Source organism: Arvicola amphibius, chromosome 2 (assembly GCF_903992535.2).
Source record: "Arvicola amphibius chromosome 2, mArvAmp1.2, whole genome shotgun sequence".
In the NCBI taxonomy this organism is placed as follows: domain Eukaryota; kingdom Metazoa; phylum Chordata; class Mammalia; order Rodentia; family Cricetidae; genus Arvicola; species Arvicola amphibius.
In genome coordinates this window covers 63,580,443-63,599,879 of record NC_052048.2, presented here as the reverse complement: position 1 = coordinate 63,599,879, position 19,437 = coordinate 63,580,443, and the positions used below count along the sequence as shown (strand labels likewise).

General features: G+C 49.8%; 1 protein-coding gene across 3 annotated transcripts in view; it reads left to right on the top strand.

The window, feature by feature from the left end:
- The window catches only part of Sfxn5 (sideroflexin 5), a 121,572-nt gene that overhangs the window by 82,051 nt on the left and 20,084 nt on the right, over window positions 1-19,437 (top strand). For 2 of the 3 annotated variants that reach the window (XM_038318359.2, XM_038318360.1), the window contains exons 11-12: window positions 13,336-13,451; window positions 15,532-15,617. In XM_038318359.2, coding sequence (XP_038174287.1) covers window positions 13,336-13,451; window positions 15,532-15,617 — 202 coding nt within the window. The remainder of the gene's footprint in view (window positions 1-13,335; window positions 13,452-15,531; window positions 15,618-19,437) is intronic. The other variant, XM_038318361.2, reaches the window with a different exon arrangement.

Below are 19,437 nucleotides of genomic sequence, written 5' to 3'. Positions count from 1 at the left end.
CCATGGCTTGATGCTGCCCACATTTAGGGTGGATCCTCCCTCCTTGATTACACCTCTCTGGAAGCACCCTCAAAGACACATCCAGCGGTTGTTTCCATGGTGATCCTAACTCCAATCAGGTTGACAGTGAAGATTAGCATGAAAGAGTTTCATGCAGGTTTGTTAATGCTCAAACAAAGTGCTTTGGCATGGAAGGTTCAGGTCCAGTCTAGCCTGAACATTCAGCAGCTTGCTCTCACTCCAGCTACAGGGGATCTGACACTTCTAGCCTCTGCAGGCACCCACACTCATGTGCACACACCTGCACACAGACATACACACACCTGGCATTATAGACTACTAATTTGGAGGCAAGCATTGGTCCGATGGTCAAAATGGCACAAAACCAAATGTTCTTGGGACACGTGCTCTAACAATTCATAGAAGCCGGTGCTGGGACTCAGTGCTGGGGTGCTCATCTAGCATGCCTAGGATTTGATTACACTACCACAAGGTGTGTGTGCATCTCTCTCTCTCTCTGTGTGTGTGTGTGTGTGTGTGTGTGTGTGTGTGTGTGTTTAGAGGCCTCAGATCATCTAGAGCTAGAGTTGTAGGAACACACCCACAGAGCCAATGAAACATTGTTTCCGGATAGTCTTCCTGTACTTCCTAGATTTTAGGAATTTCGTGTTTTGGGCTGTGCATGTTTCATTTGAGGGAGATCGCTCACTAGCTTCTCCATCAGAGGAATGTGTGGCTGAGTGACATGGAGTCTGAGTACCCACAGAAGGACTCTTAAGTCACAACTTCCGGGAAGGATGACCAAGGACCCAGAACTGGGGCTACCTCAGAACTGGCATGGACTCCCAGCATGCCTCAGGCTTCTAGAGAACTTGACCAGGGTGTCCAAATGGAAAGTAGTATGCCCCGAGCTCAATCTACATTCTTGTCCTCGAGTTAATTTATTGACTGCCTGGACAGAGGAGGCCTGCGGCTCAGATTCAAGGGGGCAGGATCAGTAATATAGAAGGGCTATGAATGCAAGGGACAAAGGCAAATATCTGAAAAGAGCTGTAGGGGGCTGATATTAAGCATGCTGTTAAAAACTGGAGGGGAGGCCTGGCATGTTGGCGCACTCCTTTAATCTCACCACTTGGGAGACAAAGACAGATAGATCCCTGTGAGTCTGAGGCCAGTCTGGTCTACATAGTGAATTCTAGGACAGCCAGAGCTACATAGTGAGACCCAGTCTCAAAAAACAAAATTTAGAGAAAAAACAGAAAATTGCAGGGGCTAGGAAGATGGCCAAGGACCTGACATTCAATCCCCAAAACCCATGTAAAAATTGTAGGCATGGCAGCATGTACCTGTAATCCTAGTACTGGAAAGGCAGAGACAGGAGGCTGGCCAGGCAGCCTAGCCCAGATGGTGAGTTCCAGGACAACGAGAGTTCTTGTCTCTAAGGAGGTGGGTGGAGTGTCCAAGAGTGACACCTAAGGTTGTCCTCTGGCCTCCTCAAGCACACATACACATGCACCTGCACACACACATGAACACACATGATGTACTTACACAAACGTCAAGGTACCACGTGACTTGGCTGGAGGTCAGAGGGGTTTCATGGGCTCCTTTCAGAGCAAGCCCATTTTGTGGTTTGTGGCTTACACGAGTTTCTGTTGTGTCACTGAAGACAGGACTTGGTTTCCAGAGTAGCCCTGACACGTGGGAGCCTGGCCCTCCAACAAAGTGATTGTCACTGAAATGACCGGGGTGACCCCTGAGTGCTAGGAATGTGTCTAGTTAGCAGCCCGACCTAGAACGCTCTAAGGTCACCACTTTCTGGGCAGCTTGCCTAGGTGCTGACATCCCATAGGTGCTCCATAAATATTACTAAACAAATAACTATCTTACTCAAGAAATTTCTGGAAGGCAGAGAGATCCAGAGGCAGAGGAGGTAGAGAAGGTCAGGAGAAGGGCAAGGAGGGGAGGAGAGGGTGGAGCAGTGGGGGGGGGAGCAGGAGAAGGTGCCTTGGAGCCTCAAGTTTAGGGTTTAAACTTCATCTCAACACCTGGGGAGCCACTAGGGAGTCTCCAGCTAGGGGACTGTTGGGCTAAGGAAGCCTTTAGAAGGTGTCAGTGCTCCCCTTCTGCCCCCTTCTAGTATATTTAGAAGAGGGGTGTCTTAGCTGGAGTCTCGTCATTGTGTGTGTGCATATGGAAGCCAGAGGACGACCGTTGATGTCATTCCTCAGGTACCTTCCACCTCTCTCTCCTCTTCCTCTGTGTTGTCTCTCACTGGCCTAGGACTTCCTAAGAGGACTAGGCTTGCTGTCCAGCCAGCTCTGGGGATCCCCTGTCTCTCCAACACTGGGGTTACAAGTGCACACTGTCACACCCATCTTTTTCCGTGGAAACTAGGGATTGAGTTTAGGGCCTTGCGCTCACGCAGCAAGGACATTACCAAACTGTTTGCCCAGCTACCTTAGTGGGAATCTTATGGACAGAGATTACACGCTTCCGAGTTAGAATGTACAAGCTGATTTTTTTTCCAGTTTAGAAATTTCCAGTCTTGAGTTGCTGACACTTCAGTATGGGCTGTGAAACTCTCCCCTGATTCTCAAGCTATTTAAAAGAAAGTCTAGGCCATTTAGAGCTGCCTCTCAGATGCAGTATTGAGCCATGCTGTGAAATTAGGCAAATATTAAGGTCAGTGCGCTTGTGTGGTGAGCAGAGCTCCTCCAAAGACAGGCACTGCGTTTGAGACGGCTGTGCGAGTCTGTCAATGTGCGCATGCGTGTGCCTGTAAGTGCAAGTCCCTGCTGCTTCGCCTGAGGACCAGGCTAAAGTAGTTGCCTCTGAAGAGGGATGAGGCTACTAAGAGCCGGGGGTGAGAGGCGACTAACTGCTGTTTGATTATTCTCCTTTCTGTGTGGTTTGAACTGTCTACCATGCTGTGATGGTTACTATTGTTGCCGATCTAACAGGACCTAGAGTCACCGATGAGACCAGACTCCGGGCATTGGGAGGGATTATCCCGATTAGGTTGCCTGAGGTGGGAAAATCCACCCTGTGTGTGAGCAGCACGGTGCCAGGGCTGGACAGATGAGCAGAGGACCCAGCGGTCGGTGCTCTTTCGTTTCTTACTATGGATATGAAGCGACCGGCTGATGCTTGCTCCTGCCATCAATGCTGTAACTACCATGACGGACCTGCAACTAGAAGACAGACGTACAGTGCGTGGGCTTCATTCCCCCATGAAGTGGTGGAGAGGGAAGGAGGGCGGGGAGCAAGTTTGCCTGACGGGGTGGAGTTTGGAAAAACTTCAACCAACTCTATTTGGAGCTAAAAATGGTAGCTACTTTCCGTTGCTACCACAGTTCTTGCTTTGTTTATAGGAAAAAGATGATTTTTCCTGATAATATATAATTATTGCATAAAGTAAATCCTGTTTCCAGACACAAGTTTGTCTGTATCCTTCCAAAGTCAAATAAATGCCTAAAAGTTTACAATCAAACTAGGTGTGGGGGATGTCTGCTTATCTCCCCAGGAATAAGAAAGTAGAGGCAGGAGGATCAGAGGTTCAGGGGCATCCTTGGCTACAGAGCAAGCCAGCCTGGGCTGCATGAGACTATCTTAAAAGATAAACAACGGCAAAAGTGTATGAATGTCATTATTTATTTTATCCATTTAAATATAATAAAGTTCAGTAGGATCACATAAACACTATCCTCACGATATTTTTTTTTGAGAGGACTCTCACAATCCATGCTGGCCTTGAACTCACTATTAAAATGGGAAAGATCTAGAACTTTCTGATACTTTTGACTCCAAAGTGCTTGAATTATAGGAATATATCGTTACACCTGGCAAAATTTGGAAATCTTTCCATGAAAATCATAAAATTCTAACTTGCCCCCCCCCCGTCCTTTTTTTGAGTTAAGGTTTCTCTGTAGTTTTGAAGCCTGTTCTGGAACTTGTTCTGTAGACCAGGCTGGCCTCAAACTCACAGAGATCCGCCTGCCTCTGCCTTCTGATTGCTGGGATTAAAGATATGCACCACCACCGCCCAGCACCCCTTTTCAATAAGATCTAGCCACAGCGATTCTTTCCATGACAGATTTTTCTTTTTTTCAGTTTTGAAACACTGTAGCGAGGCATCATAGTGCACACCTGTAATCCTAGCTCGGCAAAGCCAGGAGGACCATGAGTCTGAGGCCAGCCTGGGCTACAGTTCAAATTCTAGGGCATCCTAGGTTATATAGCAAGACTGTCTCCAAATATTAAAGTAAGTGAATTAAAGAATAATAAATTATGAAATATTTCAAATGCAAAGAAAATCAGTTGAGTTAACAGAAAATGTTAGATACATTTAAAGCCCCAGTGTCCTTCACCGTCTTGATGGAGGCCTCTCCAAAGCAACTGCTGACCTACCACCAGTGGGCCCTGCTCATTCTGATTTCTAGATCTCAAGAGAGGCATATGCTCCAGAAATGACTGCTTCTGCTGTTTACGAGTTGTGCACACGCATGTGCATCGTGCACAGATTTGGGTTGTGTGTGTGCTGTCCAGGAGCTTCGGGGCTTTTCTGTCCCTGCCTCCTCAGCGCAGACAACCACATGTGACTTTTTTTTAAAAAAACATGGATTCTGGGGAACAAACTCAGACCCTCATGCTTCTGCAGTGGACACGTTACTGATTGGACCAGCCCCAGCCCTGTTTCTGCATCCGTTACTTTTCTATTGCTGTGATAAAGCATCATCACCAAGCCAGCTCACAGGAGGAAGTGTGTGACGGCTTCAGAGGGTTAGGTTAGTCCATGGTGCAGCAAAGGCGTGGCAGAAGGAGCAGCTGAGAGCTCACATCCCACGTAGCACACAAGAAACAGAGGACGCTGGGAATGGCTGTGTCTTTTTAAAATGTGGGTTTTTTTTTAGTTATTATTTTATGTGCATTGGTGTTTTGCATGTGTGTATGTTTGTGTGAGGGTATCAGATCTTGGAGTTACAGGCAGTTGTGAACTGCCATGTGGGTGCTGGGAATTGAACCTGGGTCCTCTGAAAGACTAGCCAGTGCTCTTAACCACTGAACCATCTCTACAGCTCCTTAAAATGTGTTTTTTAAACCCTAAAGCCCACCTCTGTGATACCCCTCCTCCAATAAGGCCCCACTTCCTAATCCTTCCTGAATAGTTATAACTGAATAGTTATAAGCACTCAATTGTGTGAGCCTAGGAGGGCCATTCTCATTCACACCACCACACTTGTGTGTGCTAGTCCCTCGCTCTGTTGTGCTCAGTGTGTGTGTGTCTGTGCACACATGTTCAGAGGTTAGTAGACAACTTTCAGGAATTGGTTTTTTCCTTTCACTACATGGGTCCCAGGAACTGCACTCAGGTGGCCTGACTTGGTAATGAGTGTCTTTGCCCTCTGAGCCATGGCGCTACCCTTATACTTACCTCTCAGAAGCTTGCTTTGGAGATTTTTTTTCTGTGTTACTACACACACCTCCGTTTCAGCTGCCATTTGAGGTCTACAGTGACTGTCCACAGCTGACAATTTGGGACTGTTTCCTTTTTCTTTGTACAGCTGTGCACACACTCCCATGAGTACACATTCATGTGACAGGAATGGGCTTTTTCTGGACTTCACTTTGAAAACCCTCATCTGTATGTCTGCCCGGGGAGCTGAAATCAGACACAGATCTGAGCCCTGCCTCAGACTGTCTCAGCAGCATGGCTGTGCTGAGAATCCAGGAGCCTGCAGCTAGAAATGGAGGGAGTGTTTCTGCCAGACAGGAGTTTTTCAGATCCATGAGGTCCGGATTTCTGTTCCCCAAGCCTGTGTCCTCTTGAGTATCTCTCAACATTCAGTATTAGCAACCTTTTAAATGTTGTGTGCAGTGGAAATGGTCTCTTCTCATATGCACATCCATGCAAACTTCAGTTTTGTAATATTTACTTTTTATTTTTTAATTGTATGTATTTGTGTGTGTGCACATGTGTGCGGGCATTTACAGAGGCTGGAATTGAGTGTTGGATCCCCTAGAGTTTGAAGCAGTTGTGAAGCATCTAACATGATGCTGGGGACCAAATCTGGGTCCTCTGTAAAAGCAGCAAGTACTTTTACCCTCTGGGCCATCTCCCCAGCCCACCGTCTGTTCTCTGTGCTAAGCTGGGCGGCCTGGGCTGGGCCTGTGTTCATCTTCCTGCCTCTGCCTTCTGATGCTAAGGTTGTGTTCTCATGCCCAGCTGCTGTTTCTCATTTTCATTGACTTATTTTTCCTTTTAATCCCTGGTGTAGTTGAGAATTTTCTTAACTTTATTTGACGTTTGGGTCTTCAGATAGAAGAAATGAGGTGATCTGAATTTCATAGAGACAAATAAATTCCAAGGCAGATTAAAGACCTAAATGTGAAAAGTAAACATTTTAAATTTTTTCAAGCAAATACAGGTGAGCACTGACAGTGTCTTAATGACACAGCAAGTGCTGGGAAGGGAAGGGCTGCCTACTTGAGGACATATTAAACCGCGCGACAGACGACACCATCCACAAAGTGGGAGGCCCAGGCCACAAGCCCAGCAGCAGCCATTTGCAAACCATTTGACCAATGAGGATTAGTTTCCAAAATATAAAGAGCTCTTGCAAATTGATTTTTTTCTTAGATTCAGAAGTCTGTCTTTGACTATTCATAAGATTGAGTTCATGTTTATCAGGTTTTTTATATTTCATTTCATAAAACTCTGAATCTTACATTTTTTCTGCAATTTTGACCACTGGATTTTTTCTCTTAATGTGTGTGTATGTGTAGGCCAAAGGTCAACTTCAAGTATCCTTCTGTGAGCACCATGCACTTTCTTATCTCTGTGTGTGTGTGTGTGTGTGTGTTGGTTTGAGTAAGAATGGCCCCCATAGGCTCATATGTGTACATGCTTGGTCCCCAATTTATGAACTATTTGGAAGGATTAGGAGCTGTGGCCTTGTTGGAGGTGTCACTGGGAGTGGGCTTTGAGGTTTCAAAAGTCCATGCCAGGCCCAGTGTCGCTCTCTTACCCTGCCTGCCTGTATCTGGATGTAGCTCACGCCACTGCTCCAGCTCCTGCATGTGTGCAGACATGTCCGTCACCATGATGATAATGGGCTAACCCTCTGAAACTGTAAGTAAGACCCTAGTTGAATGCCTTTTTAAATAAGTGTTGCCTTGATCACGGTGTCTCTTCACAGCGATAGAAACCCTAACTAAGCCAGTGTGTGTATGCACACACACATGCACAATGCGACGTGAGTGAGTGCAAGGCTGGCGGGGATGCGGGCTGGCGGGGATGCGGGCTGGCGGGGATGTGGGCTGGCAGGGATGCGGGTGTGTCGGATCTGCTGGAGTAGCAGGTGGTTGTGGGGTAACCAAATGTGTGCTGGGAACGGAACTCAGGTCCTCTGCAAGGGCAGAACTCACAACCACTGAACCAACTCCGCAGCCCTTTCCTCTCCCGATCCTGCCCCTTTTGAGATGAGTATCCCACTGACCTGGGATTCACCAAGTAGGCTACCTGGCCAGCTGGGTGGCAAACCCCAGGATCCACCTGTTTCTGTTTCCTTGGTGCTGAGGTCACGGGCTCACAGCGCTTACGATGGGCTTTTTACCTGAGTTCTGGGCTGGAACTCAGGCCCTGCACGACAAGTGCTGGGCCAGCTGAGTATTTCCCCAGCTCCTTTTCTTGATCATTTTTAAAGCTCTTTATTCTGTGTGGATGTTTGGGCCCGAAATTAACCAAGTGACTTAAATAATCAGAGAATGTCCTGCTTCACACCTGGGACATCTCAGGTGACCCTGAAGCCCCGCTGCCCTTTGCTTTGTCCCTGCAGCTGTCCAGTGGGCTTTTTCTAGACTAGAGCTCTCATTGTCACCGTGGCCGCATGCAGCTCCGGGCGTCACATCCCAACCTGACTGTTCCCAGGAACCAGGGGCTCTGATTCTTGTCTCTTACACCCCAGGTGGGAGGAGATCCTTCTCAGCACCCCCAAAGACCTTCCTCGCTAGCTAGAGTTTGGGTCACATGGCTCTTTTAATCACTGGCAAGGGAAGTCCTCTGGGTTAATTTTTGGGCGTAGAATAGCTCCTTGGGAGTCAGTCACCTTCACTTCCCATAACTTCATATAAGTAGACTTTTGTTTATTATATTTAATCAGTATATATTTTCCCAGCTCTCACTTATAATATAGGCTAAAAATAGATCTTAACTTCTATATTTCTTTTTTTTTAATTAAAAAAGTTTGATTAAATTTTTTTCTGGGTTTTTTTTTTTTTTTTTTTTTTTTTTTTTTTTGTGAGGCAGGGATTCACTATGTAGCCCTGGCTGGCCTGGAACTTGTATAGGTTAGCTCACAGGGCTCCTTCTGCCTCTGCCTCTTCTTCCCAAGGCCTGGGATTAAAGCATGTACCAGAATACCTGGATACTTCTATATTTTCTAAGATGGCTTTTTAGGTAATTAAACCGTGATTGCATTCCCATTGTAAAGTTTAAATAATATAGAAACATTAAGTGTAGAAAATACAGAAATCTCTCGAAACAGGCACTAAGTCTCAAATTGCATTCTTTCTTCCATGGGCAGCTCTGGGAGACAGGTACCTTCCTAAACATTACCTGCCTGTCTGTGCACACATGCACTTGGCTCTTTCGGTGACAGGGACTGCCACAGTCACCTGTCTGCTCTAACAGCGTTCTTCATGTTGTGATTTGTTTTGGAGAGAGTCCAGTGTGAGTTCCTAATGGTGGACATTTAGCTTGTTTCTAATTATTTGCTCCTTACAAACAGCGCTATAATTAACATCCTTGTAAATGTCTCTTTGTGCATATGGGCAAGCATTTCTTTAGGGTAGCTATCTATGGTTTGGCAATTTCTACTGCCTTTAATTGCATTGCCTGGTATCTGGCAGACGATCTTCTGCATGTACAATAACTTTTCGTGTCCGTGCACCATTATAGTGTAAGTTTTAAAAAAGATGTTTCAGGCAACAATTAGGAATCTAAGTTTGAGCGCAAGTTCTGTGTGGATTGCTGTGGTCGGCTGAGGTGACAACTGAATGGAACGATCCTCCTACCCATGTGAAACTCACATGGGGCCTGTCAGTTGTGCTGGGTAGCAGGAAGGGTTCCCCTGCACCCTGACAGCAATTATGGTGGTGTGTGTATACATACGTATGCACATGTGTGTGCATTCATGTTGTACACTCGTGTGCCACAGCACCTGTGTGAAGGTCAGAGGACAACCTGTAGGAGGTGGTTCTTTCCTTCTATCGTGAAGGCTTCAGGGACCAATTTCGGGTTGTCGGCCTTGGTGGCAAGTGCCTTTACCCACTGAGCTATCTCACATGACTGTACCTTGTCTTTTGAATCAGAGCTGTTCACTGACTCCTAGCATTTGCTTATGAGGTTAGTGAGGCCAGCCAGCCAGCCTTAGGCATCCTCCTGTCTCCGCCTCCCCAGCACAGGGATGTCAGGCATTTCATTACCATGCATTTTACATGGGCTCTGGGGATTGAACTCAGGTCCTTGCACTTGCACAGCAAGCTCATTACCAACTGCACCAAATTCCCCGCCTCACACATCATCATTTTTTAGGATATGAAGATGTGGAAAAATGTGTCTCAGAGTTGAAGAGTTATGAGATCTCATTTTCTCCAAGTCAGTGACCTATGGCTCTTCATGTGTGTCTGGACAGTTCTCCTCCTGTGTGGGTTGATGTCAGTGTCTCACAGAGGTGTGTGCTGCCTGTCTGTCCTGTGCAGGTTCAGCGGTGGGCTCCTGAGAACTTCCCTCACGCTTTCCCACGTCTCTCTCTGTTTCTCACACTGTCCCTTTTACTGTGGATGCTGCTTCATCAGCTCTTCCCCATCTGCATGGGTTTGCATGGCGGTGGATCCATGCAAGAACATTTGTGGCAATCAAGAACTTGTTTTTGCCTCCCTTCATTTCAGGATGTCTCTCGGTATTACTGCTCCAATGTCATTTATGCCTGAGTCTTGAATGGTGTCGATCTGAGTTGAAAATGTGCCAGTTTTTGTAACGTTATCGCTAATAGACTGCTTAATTAACCTGCTGATATTGTCAGTGGTAGATCTGTTGGTGTGTCAAAAGGGAGACCCATGCATATTCTCTCTCTCTCTCTCTCTCTCTCTCTCTCTCTCTCTCTCTCTGTGTGTGTGTGTGTGTGTGTGTGTGTGTGTGTGTGTATGGGATAGGAGAGGTCTGGGAAGGCCTGGGGACAATGGCAGAATCAAACAGTCTAGACGAGATTGTACAAGTGCAGTCTCTTTGGGGATCATGTGTCCTTGTTTATCACTGGGGTGGTTACTACAAAGGCCGGTGGTAACCAGACAACCGCTGTAGGGTCAACAGACAGATGGTAAGGCAATGCCACCTGCACGGTCAGTCACCTCAGAGAATGCTTGTTCCGGGTTGGGGTGGTGGTGGCTGCCTTTCCTTTGGCATTGGGCATCTAGCTCTTCCATCCAGCAGCTTAGATGTCAGGGTTACTGTTACCCCGTGGTGTGCCGGAGAGGCTCGCTGAGGGGACAGTGGAAGGCTGAGCTTCACTCTCTTTTGTGATTTGGGGTGGGGGGTTGAAACAGGACCTCATGTAGCCCAGGCTGACTTGGAGCTCAGTTTGTAGTTGAGGATGACTTTGAATTTACCATCCTCTTGCCTCTGCTTCCTTCCCTCTGGACTGTTAGAATCTCAGCTCCACATCATCACTCCTGGGCATACTTTTTTCTTCTTTTGATCTCACTTGGGTTCTGTGTTTGAGTTCTCTGTCCTGCTCTCCTTACACCCACAATTGGAGAGTGGAGAGAACGTTAGCTGCCACCCCCGCTCCTGGGGCTGGCCCCCACCACCTCCAAAGCCTGCCCACCCTCTTGTCAGCCCTCCTACACTGTATAAACACCCACGGTGGAGGCTGCAGGCATTTGAGTTGCCTCAGGCCTGAGGCCTCCTGCTTCCCTGGTGGGTGCAGAGGCTGGCATTCAGTGTGAGTTGTCCCGAGATCCCCTGGAGACCCTAAGTGCAGTACTGGGAATGCCCAGCAGGGGGGACAGCGTTCAGTTTCCTGCTTGGGGACAGGAACAGTGGTGCTGGCACTGGTGAAAGGCATTCTTGAAGGCAAGAATCATCCTCTCAGGCAGAAAACCCCACTTTCCCACTCAGTGATGGTCTCATGTCTTCTGAGAACTCAGAGTCTGGCAACCCGAGGGGTTGCAGAGTATTCCTGTGGCCACTAGAGGGTGTGTCACCAACAGAGGCCAGGAGTGGCTTCCCAAGGGCACCCTAAGAGGCCTACTTGGGTCCTGGGCATTCTGGGTCTATCAGGAGCTCACCTTTGGGACTGAGCAGAGAGAGAAAAAAAGCCAGGAATGACCCCAAGTTCGGATGTTCCCAAACTCTGGCACCACACCCATCTTCCATGACCTTCCCTGCTGTTCCAAGTCTTTACTTCAGATCTACCTTCCTAATTCTCTTTGGATGTGGTTAAGGCATTCTCATACATTGTGGAACTGCACTTGGGAGGCTGAAGCAGGAGAATTGCCAATTTGAGAATGGCCAGGGCTACATAGAGAGACCCGATCTCAAAACAACCCAGGGTGTGAGTTTCTCTGTCTGTGCATTATTGACATTTGGGGCCAGGTAACACCTTGTTGTGGTACTGCCCCGTGCACTATCGTGTCGTTCCACAAAAGTATCAGTGGTCTCTACCAGCCATGTGGCCGTAACACTCCCATCCCAGCCCCCAAACCACGATAACCAAAAAATTCTCCCCACATTGCCCCTACTGAAAGCCACTGCTTAGCCAGGTAAACGTGTCTATCGTGGGGACGGGAGCCATGATGCTTGAGTCCTTGCCACAGAAGGTCTGCCATGGTGAGCCTTGATCAACATCATGTGGGAACAGTGGAGACGCTCAAACATAGCATATGTGCTCGAAATACATTTCAGAGCTTGCTCGCTCTCCTGCTTTCCCTCTCCAAAGACTGCAGAGCCTCCTGGTCGTCGCCTCGGCTTATCCCACCTCCCTACTTTACTGCAGTAGGAGAATGAGGCTCAGAGACCCCTGGGTCCCCACACCAACCCTCACCTGCAGAATCCTGTCCCCCCAGCTGTGAGCACCCTGCCCTGCTGGGCTCCCCAGCCATTGGCTCAGGTCCCAGGAGCATCTGTGGGCTCCCTCCCACTCCACTTGCCCACTGAGCCCCACCACCCTCCAGCTCCCCAAACCCGGGTGCCCCCCCACTGGAGAGGGGGAAGCAGCAGGTGTTGATGCTAATCAGCGTTCACAGCCCAGAACTGCAGTCGCTCCCAGGCTCACACACTCCCCAAAATTAAACACTCATTATACAAAATTAATTGACATTAATTAGCAAAAATTAAAACTTTAAACACAGCAAGGCGCTTTGGGGGGAGGAGTGGTGCAGGCAGACTCTGCATTTGTCACCGCCCCCCCTACATTTCCCACCACCCACCTACCACCCCCAAGTCTCCCCATTTTCATCGTGAAGCAGGACTGGAGGATTTCAGGCCAGACCTCTATCCGTACACCGCCATGAGTCTGGGTCTGGCCTATGAGTCTCAGTTCAGGGGAGCAGGGCAACCATACCAACCACCTTCATCTACTGCTTATCTAAGGATCCAGGACCGTCTGCTCAGCCATAGGTCCCCAGGAGCTCGGGTGAGACAGGGAAGGTATGGATAAGTGAGACAGCTCAGCCACTGGAAGAACTCTGCTTGTTCTCCGACCCCATCTCTGGGCACCTGGAACTTAGGCACCATAGCCTTTCCACTCTGTCCCCCTTGGCTGTGTGACCTCAGTCAAGTCCCCGTTGCTCTCTGAGCGTGTGTTCTGTTCCTATGATGAGGGGGCGGTGCTGGGTGAGCACAGGGTCTGCCTGTCACCTGCTGCTGTGGATGGAAATCTCTTGGTTTGCCCTAGTGGGACAAGAGGGACTAAGTATGGGGAATGGCATTTAAGAGCAAGGGATTGAGTTGCTGGTGGTGGAACATCGGGCCCCAGGGGGAAACATCTCAGGGACAGAGTTTTCTGTGTGCACATCTGTTTCCCTGCCTAGGGGCCCGCCCCAGAAGCGAAGTGAACAGCGCCCTCTTTAGGTGGCAACTCCCAAAGCCTTCACCATTTCCACCTGTTACTTTGTGCTTCCTGGGTCTCCTAGGGTCTTAGCGAAAGCTCAACAGAGTACTCCACCTTTCTGCTGTCACAGAACTCTTGGGGGCTGGGAGCCTGGCTGGAGGGTGGAGCCTGGTTGGAAGCTATCTGTGCCTCACTGCGCTTCTCTGTATTCCTCCCTCTCCAGCCAGTGCCAATATCTGCAACGTGGTCCTGATGCGGTATGGGGAACTAGAGGAAGGGATTGATGTCCTGGATGCTGACGGCAACCTCGTGGGCTCCTCAAAGATCGCAGCCAGACATGTGGGTTTCCCAGGGGCTAAACCCTGCCAGGAATGGATGGGTGTTCTCATCCATAACCTGTGCTTTCCTTGAGATCTTCTGGTCACAGAACCTTGGCTTGGATCTCTAAATGTCTCCTCCTCCTCTTCCTAGTCCCCATCACCCATCTGTGTGAGCCATGGGCCTCAAAGTCTGCTCTCAGTCGGGCTTGTTCTCCTGGACAGCCAGTCCCTCACTGCTCCCCAGCATCCCTCCCCATCTCCGCTGAGATATGTCCTCCTTTTTTATCCCAGCCCCTCAGGGCACAGCTCCTCTAAGAAGGTGTTAATTGGAGAGGGCAGAGGAGCCTCCCCTGGGCTTTCTCTCCATGCCCTGGGCCTTCACATCCCTGTGGCTTGTGAATGGGAAGCTGCAGGCAGTGGTATGAGGCAGCTCCCTCGCTGGGGAGCAGCAGCGCTGTGAGTGCTGGGTGTCAGGGGCTGTGGAAGATGTGTGGCCCCTGCCAATGGTTCCTTATAAGGCCCACTTCGTTAACCCTGCTTACTGTAGCGCTTGTGTTATAAACACACACACACACACACACACACGTACACACGTCCTGTGCCTTCTCAGTCTTCCTTTGATGGTGGTTGGTGGCTTGTCCTACCCTCCTGGTTCTAGCCTTGTGTGGTGGGAATGAAACAAAGGATCAGCCATGAGGGACTAGACCATCACAGAGGCTCCACTCTCTGAGGCTCAGCAATTCTCACATGGAGACTGAGATGTACCCCTGTGCACGAGACCTTGTTGATAAGCCTCTGATCTTCTCTTCCTTCTCCATCCATCTTAGGGGAAGACAGGGCCCATCTAGATCTGTATGGGGCCAGGGCTTGGTGCCATGCCAATAGTACACTCTGTTTCCTGCCTGGCTCTAGGCCTTCCCTCCTTCCCACAGCTGTTCTGGGGCCTGGAAAGATTCTCTCCTGGCCTTTCCTGAGGATGACAATAAGGGACAAAGTTTCTGGGAGAAACTTTAGCCCCCAGCTCATCACCAGAGGGAATCTACCCTTAGGTTCCTACTCTGTCCCAACCCATCCTGTCAGAGTACCCTGTGAAGAGAGCAGAGGTGACAACCCTTTCTAAAGGCTATCCAGGTAGGTTACCCAGCTCCTCTGCAGCCCCCGGCTTCTTTCAGCCATGCTTGAAAGACATCTTAGAGAGACTTAGAGATCTGTGAGCTGTGAGCCAGCCATTCCTGGACATTCCCCAAAGGGCAGGCACCATGAGTCAAAGAGTCTCTTCAGGGGCTGACTTTGTAGTGCAGACAGAATGGACACTAGCTAGGCCTCAGGCTCTGCCTCCCAGCATCCTACGGAGTCCCAAGCGAACCCTTAGATCCCCATTGGTTCCTGAGCATGCTCAGCCAAAGCTAGTACCCCTTACAAAGCTGCCCTTTTCTCCCTAAGGCTCATCAGGGCTGGGGATGTAGCTCAGTTGGTGGAGTCCTTACCTAGCATACACAGAGCCCTGGATTTAATCCCCAGCACCACATAAATCCAGGGGTGATGGCTCAGCCTGTAATCTCAGCACTCAGAAGGTGAAGGCAAGAGAATTCAAGGTCAAGAACCCTTACCTGCATAGTCCAAGGCCGACCTGAGCCGTAGAAAGGAAAATTGGAAAGACTTGTAGCCAGAAGGCAAACGATCTTGTAGATATGCGTCTTTAAGGGGTGCAGTTCTAGAAAGTAACCCCCAGCTTCATTCAGCTTGGGCACCCCCTGGCTTTGCAGGTCCCAGAGATTTGTTCCGGCTCTGTTTTGACAGCATCTTAAGCTCTCTGTGTACCGTTCCCCCAACTCCTGATTCCTGCACATCCTGGGGGAGGGGAGGCTGTCCTCTACTGTCCTTCCCTCATGTAGAGAATCTGCTCTTTTCAAACACTTGTGGGTGAGGGTGGGGCAGCATTGTCTGGTATCTGTGACCCAGCTCTGTGCGTACTGCTGTGAGCTGCCAGATGTGCTGAACTGCAGTGCACACACCTCAGACTCTGGGTGGGACTTGCTTCCCTAGCGACTGTTCCCACCTTGGAGCCTCCCTCTCACCCAGCCTGTCCCCATCCTCAGGCCCTGCTGGAGACAGCACTGACACGTGTGGTCCTGCCTATGCCCATCCTGGTGCTTCCCCCGATCGTCATGTCCATGCTGGAGAAGTAAGTCAGGCTGCGGGAACAGAGGGGATGCTGGGGAATGACCGTGGGACCCAAGGTAGCCTACCTGGTGTGTTTCTGGGGTGGAAAGCACCCACTCTCTCTGCTGCTGTACTGGACAGTGGTGTTGAAACTTACGACTTTTCCTATGCAAACTAGCTGGTGCCCAATGCCACCAGGTTGCCTATGGATATGCGTGGTTCTGCCTTGGCAGAGGGGGCAGGGTAGCTGGCAGTTTTGGAGGGAACCTGTGTGAGCTGTGAGTGTGAGGGTGTGGACATGTGCACATGCTCTGTTAGTGAGTAGCCTCAGCCTATTATGAGGACGAGGATAGTCTGAGACCAGAAGCCTAGATTTTCAACCAGACTGAGCCTGTGCTTACAGCCGGAACAATAATCTGACTGTGCCTCACACACGCGAAGAAGAACCAAGGTTGCCATCCATGAGTGTGAGAGAACATGATGAATTCTGGCCAGCCTGAGCTACATTGTTAAGAGCTTTTCTTCAAAAAAAAAAAAAAAAAAAAAAAAAAAAAAACGAACAGACAAGCAAAAAACAAAAAGTTGGCTGGAAGTGGTAGCATGTGTCTTTAGCCCAAGCACTTAGGAGGCAGAGGCAAATGGATCTCTGTGAGTGCAAAGCCAGCCTGGTCTACATAATGACACCTGCCAATAAATAAATAAATAAATAAATAAATAAATAAATAAATAAATGAAGCAAGCAAAACTGGAACAATAATGATCTCCCTGGCTCCTCCAGAGGAAAATCAAAAGACGACTCTCTCATGTCGCTGTCCACGTATAGAGGGAACACCACAGGAGACAGCTCTGCCTCTTTACTGCTGAGTCTGTAATAGGATGGGGAAGACCAGGGTGCAGCTGGGAAAAGACCGAACAGGGAAGGAAGGAAGAACCAGGGTCCAACTGCACACGGAGGCCTAGCAGGCCTGGTGAGGGCAGGGATGGGCCCTGGGTGGAGTGACCTAGAGGCACAGAGCCTGGTTGGTACATGCAGGTGCTGTTAAGCAGGTAGTCACCTCTCTCTTTTGGACACCTGCCTTGTGGAGACCCCCTAGGACCCAGCACGCTTGAAGGAAAGCATTGCCCATTGAGGCAAAGGGATGAGGGTCCTGTGTGCCCATCAGAGAGACCCTTTAGTCCATCAGAGAGACCCTTTAGTCCATCAGAGAGACCCTCTGTATCTGAGCACTGAGACTGAACATTATTCATCTGGAACCGGGATGGTGGCCTAGAACTCAGAAGGCTGAAGCAGGAGGATTGTCATGAGTTTGAAGGTAGCCTGGACTATGTAGTGAGTTCCAGCCTGAGCTAATATATGAGAGTCTTTTAAAAACACATTAAGAAAGGAGGAAGGGAAGGGAAGAAAGGAAGAAAAGAAAGTCAATTTTGTCTGGAAGTCTACAACAAATGATCAAGAATGAAAGTAGACTTGAGGAGGGTAACCCTTTGTGTCCCTGGCCTTGCATATAAGCCCTCTCCTGAACTAAGGCTGCCCCCAAATACCAGTGGCTGCAAGTACAGACATGTAGGCCAGGAACAGGTGAAGCGGGTATGGTTTTCTTCAGTGCTGAAGCCTGGGGGTCGGGGGAGCATGGAGGGCGCTCACTGCAGACTGGTTAGTCACCTGTCACTGGTGCAAATCTGGTGGGACGGAGCCCTCAGCTGGCAGATCAGGTAGAGAAGTTTTCTTAGACATACAGGCATCAAAGTACAGTGGAAACCAGCAAAGCCTGGGACTCGCTGCTACCTAAGGCTCAGGAAAAGCTGCTGAGGGAGAATGGAGTCTCACCTGGCCAGACTGCTGTCACAAAGCAGCTGAAGAATCCAGAAACCCTCACTCTGGGTTTTATGGCCTGAGAGAACGTGGCTTCCTGGGATAAGGGAGGCTAATCCATTGCAGACAGCAGGAGCCGGCCCCAAAGTGCCAACTCTCATCCCTGTCTGAGTATCCGGCACCCTCAGCACAGTTCACAGGAACCTGAGGACTCACGCAGAAATGAGTAGAAAACTGATTCCACTAAGGCCAGCCAGAGGCCCGTCCTTTGGCAGGAGTTTGCTGGAGAGGAACATGGTCTGTGATGTTTCCAGTCCGCCTAAGAACAGAGTTGTAAAGAGTTGAAGGAGGGCTGGCAGGCCGTTGCTTTGCCGGCTTGCATTGGTTTAGGAGCAATGGGAGGTGGCATGAGGTTTATTTTGGCTGTGCGCCCTCCCCAACCTAGTGTCTGGAGTGCTGCATGGCCGCCTCCTCCATCCGCTAAGGAAGCTCCAGGGTAGGCTAATAAGAAGTCATTAGTCTGGGGCCCCATGCAGCTTAGAAAGTAGCTGATCCCAGGGGCTCCTGGGATGATTTTGAGGGAGAAGAGTCCAGTCCCAGTTCCCTCGAGAATATGAAGATGGATAAGATTCAGTTTGTATGCGCAAAGATTTATTAATCTCACACCCACTATAAAACCATGGGACTGGATGACAGGAGAGGCGGGGCCAGCTGAGACTTCTAATAGAAGCATGCTTTTTCAGCCTCAGTTTCCCACATAGAAAATGAGGCTGCTGCTGTCTTCCTGCTCCTCCAGGCTTGGCATCTGGCACCATCCAGCCTCTCTTCCTTTCCTATCGAGTGGGCTGCTGTGCTGCCCAGAGTTCTTTGGTGGAAGACTTCAGGGCTGGTGGGAGGGGTCCCCTCACTCCCTGTAGCCAGGTTGGGTGGGGAAGTCTGGACAGCCAGGGAGGAAAGACAAAAGAACACTTACAAAGCAGACTTGCAAATTAATGGAGCGCCAAGTAGGGCTGCGCAGCAAGTGCTGAAGGAATGCACAGCCAAGGGGGCTGGGGGAGGACCAGCTGTTGTGTGGCAGGGGGTGGGACCTGCCTTGCTTGCCTCTGGCCTCAGTCTATCCTCTCTGGCAGGAGCACTGGGGTCTGGAACCTGGGCCGCCAGCTAGGATTAGACAGAGGTGGGAAAAACTGCCTGTGCGCTCCATTTTCCTTGCCCCTGAGATCAAAAGAAGTCTGAAGTGTGAAACTGAGGGATCTCCACCTATGCTGGAAGCGTCCTCTATCCTCTCCTGCACACACCCAAACCTCATACTCCTTACCTTCCCTGCAGCCCCTACCAGCCAGAAGCTGGGTTCAGATCCAGGGCTGGGAGGCCCACAGATGTAATTCACCATCGCAGAGAGAGGCATTGGTGTAGGGACGGAAAGGCTATAGTTTGCTCTCAAGCCCTGCAATCCTGGCTCAGGATACACTGAAAAGTGCACCTGGGTAGTGGAAACTGGATGAGGGTCTTCACCCGACCCATGGTAGATGCCCGAGTCCGCTCCCCCAGTTCCTTCGCTGCCTGTGATCCGGGTCTTTTCTTTCTCCAGGCATTCGCACATCTCCCATCTGCATATTTTAACTCCCCAGCTGCCTTTCCAATCCCTGCCTGCCATTTCCCTCTTCTCCCCTCCCCCCCATCCTGCTGTGTGTTCTGAGGGGGGCGGGCGGCTCTGGACCAGACTCCCCAAGCTTCCCAAAGGCTGCAACCCTGAGACTCCCTGAACCCACTTGCCCTCCAGGGACTTCAGCCAGCCTCCTTTGAGAGAAGCCAAGGTCACAAACTTCATGGATGGAAATTTGTCCAGCATTACTTCCGGGAAGTCCCAGAAGACCTTCCCCTGCCCTAGGTGACCCTCAGGGCTGTGCCACTGAGACTGGCTGCAGAACCAGGAGACAGCCCGGAGTCCCGGGCATGAGACCTTGACCAGAGCTGCAAGCTTTACAGGACTGGTCTTGGCCTCATTCCAACCCCTGTGTGACTCCAG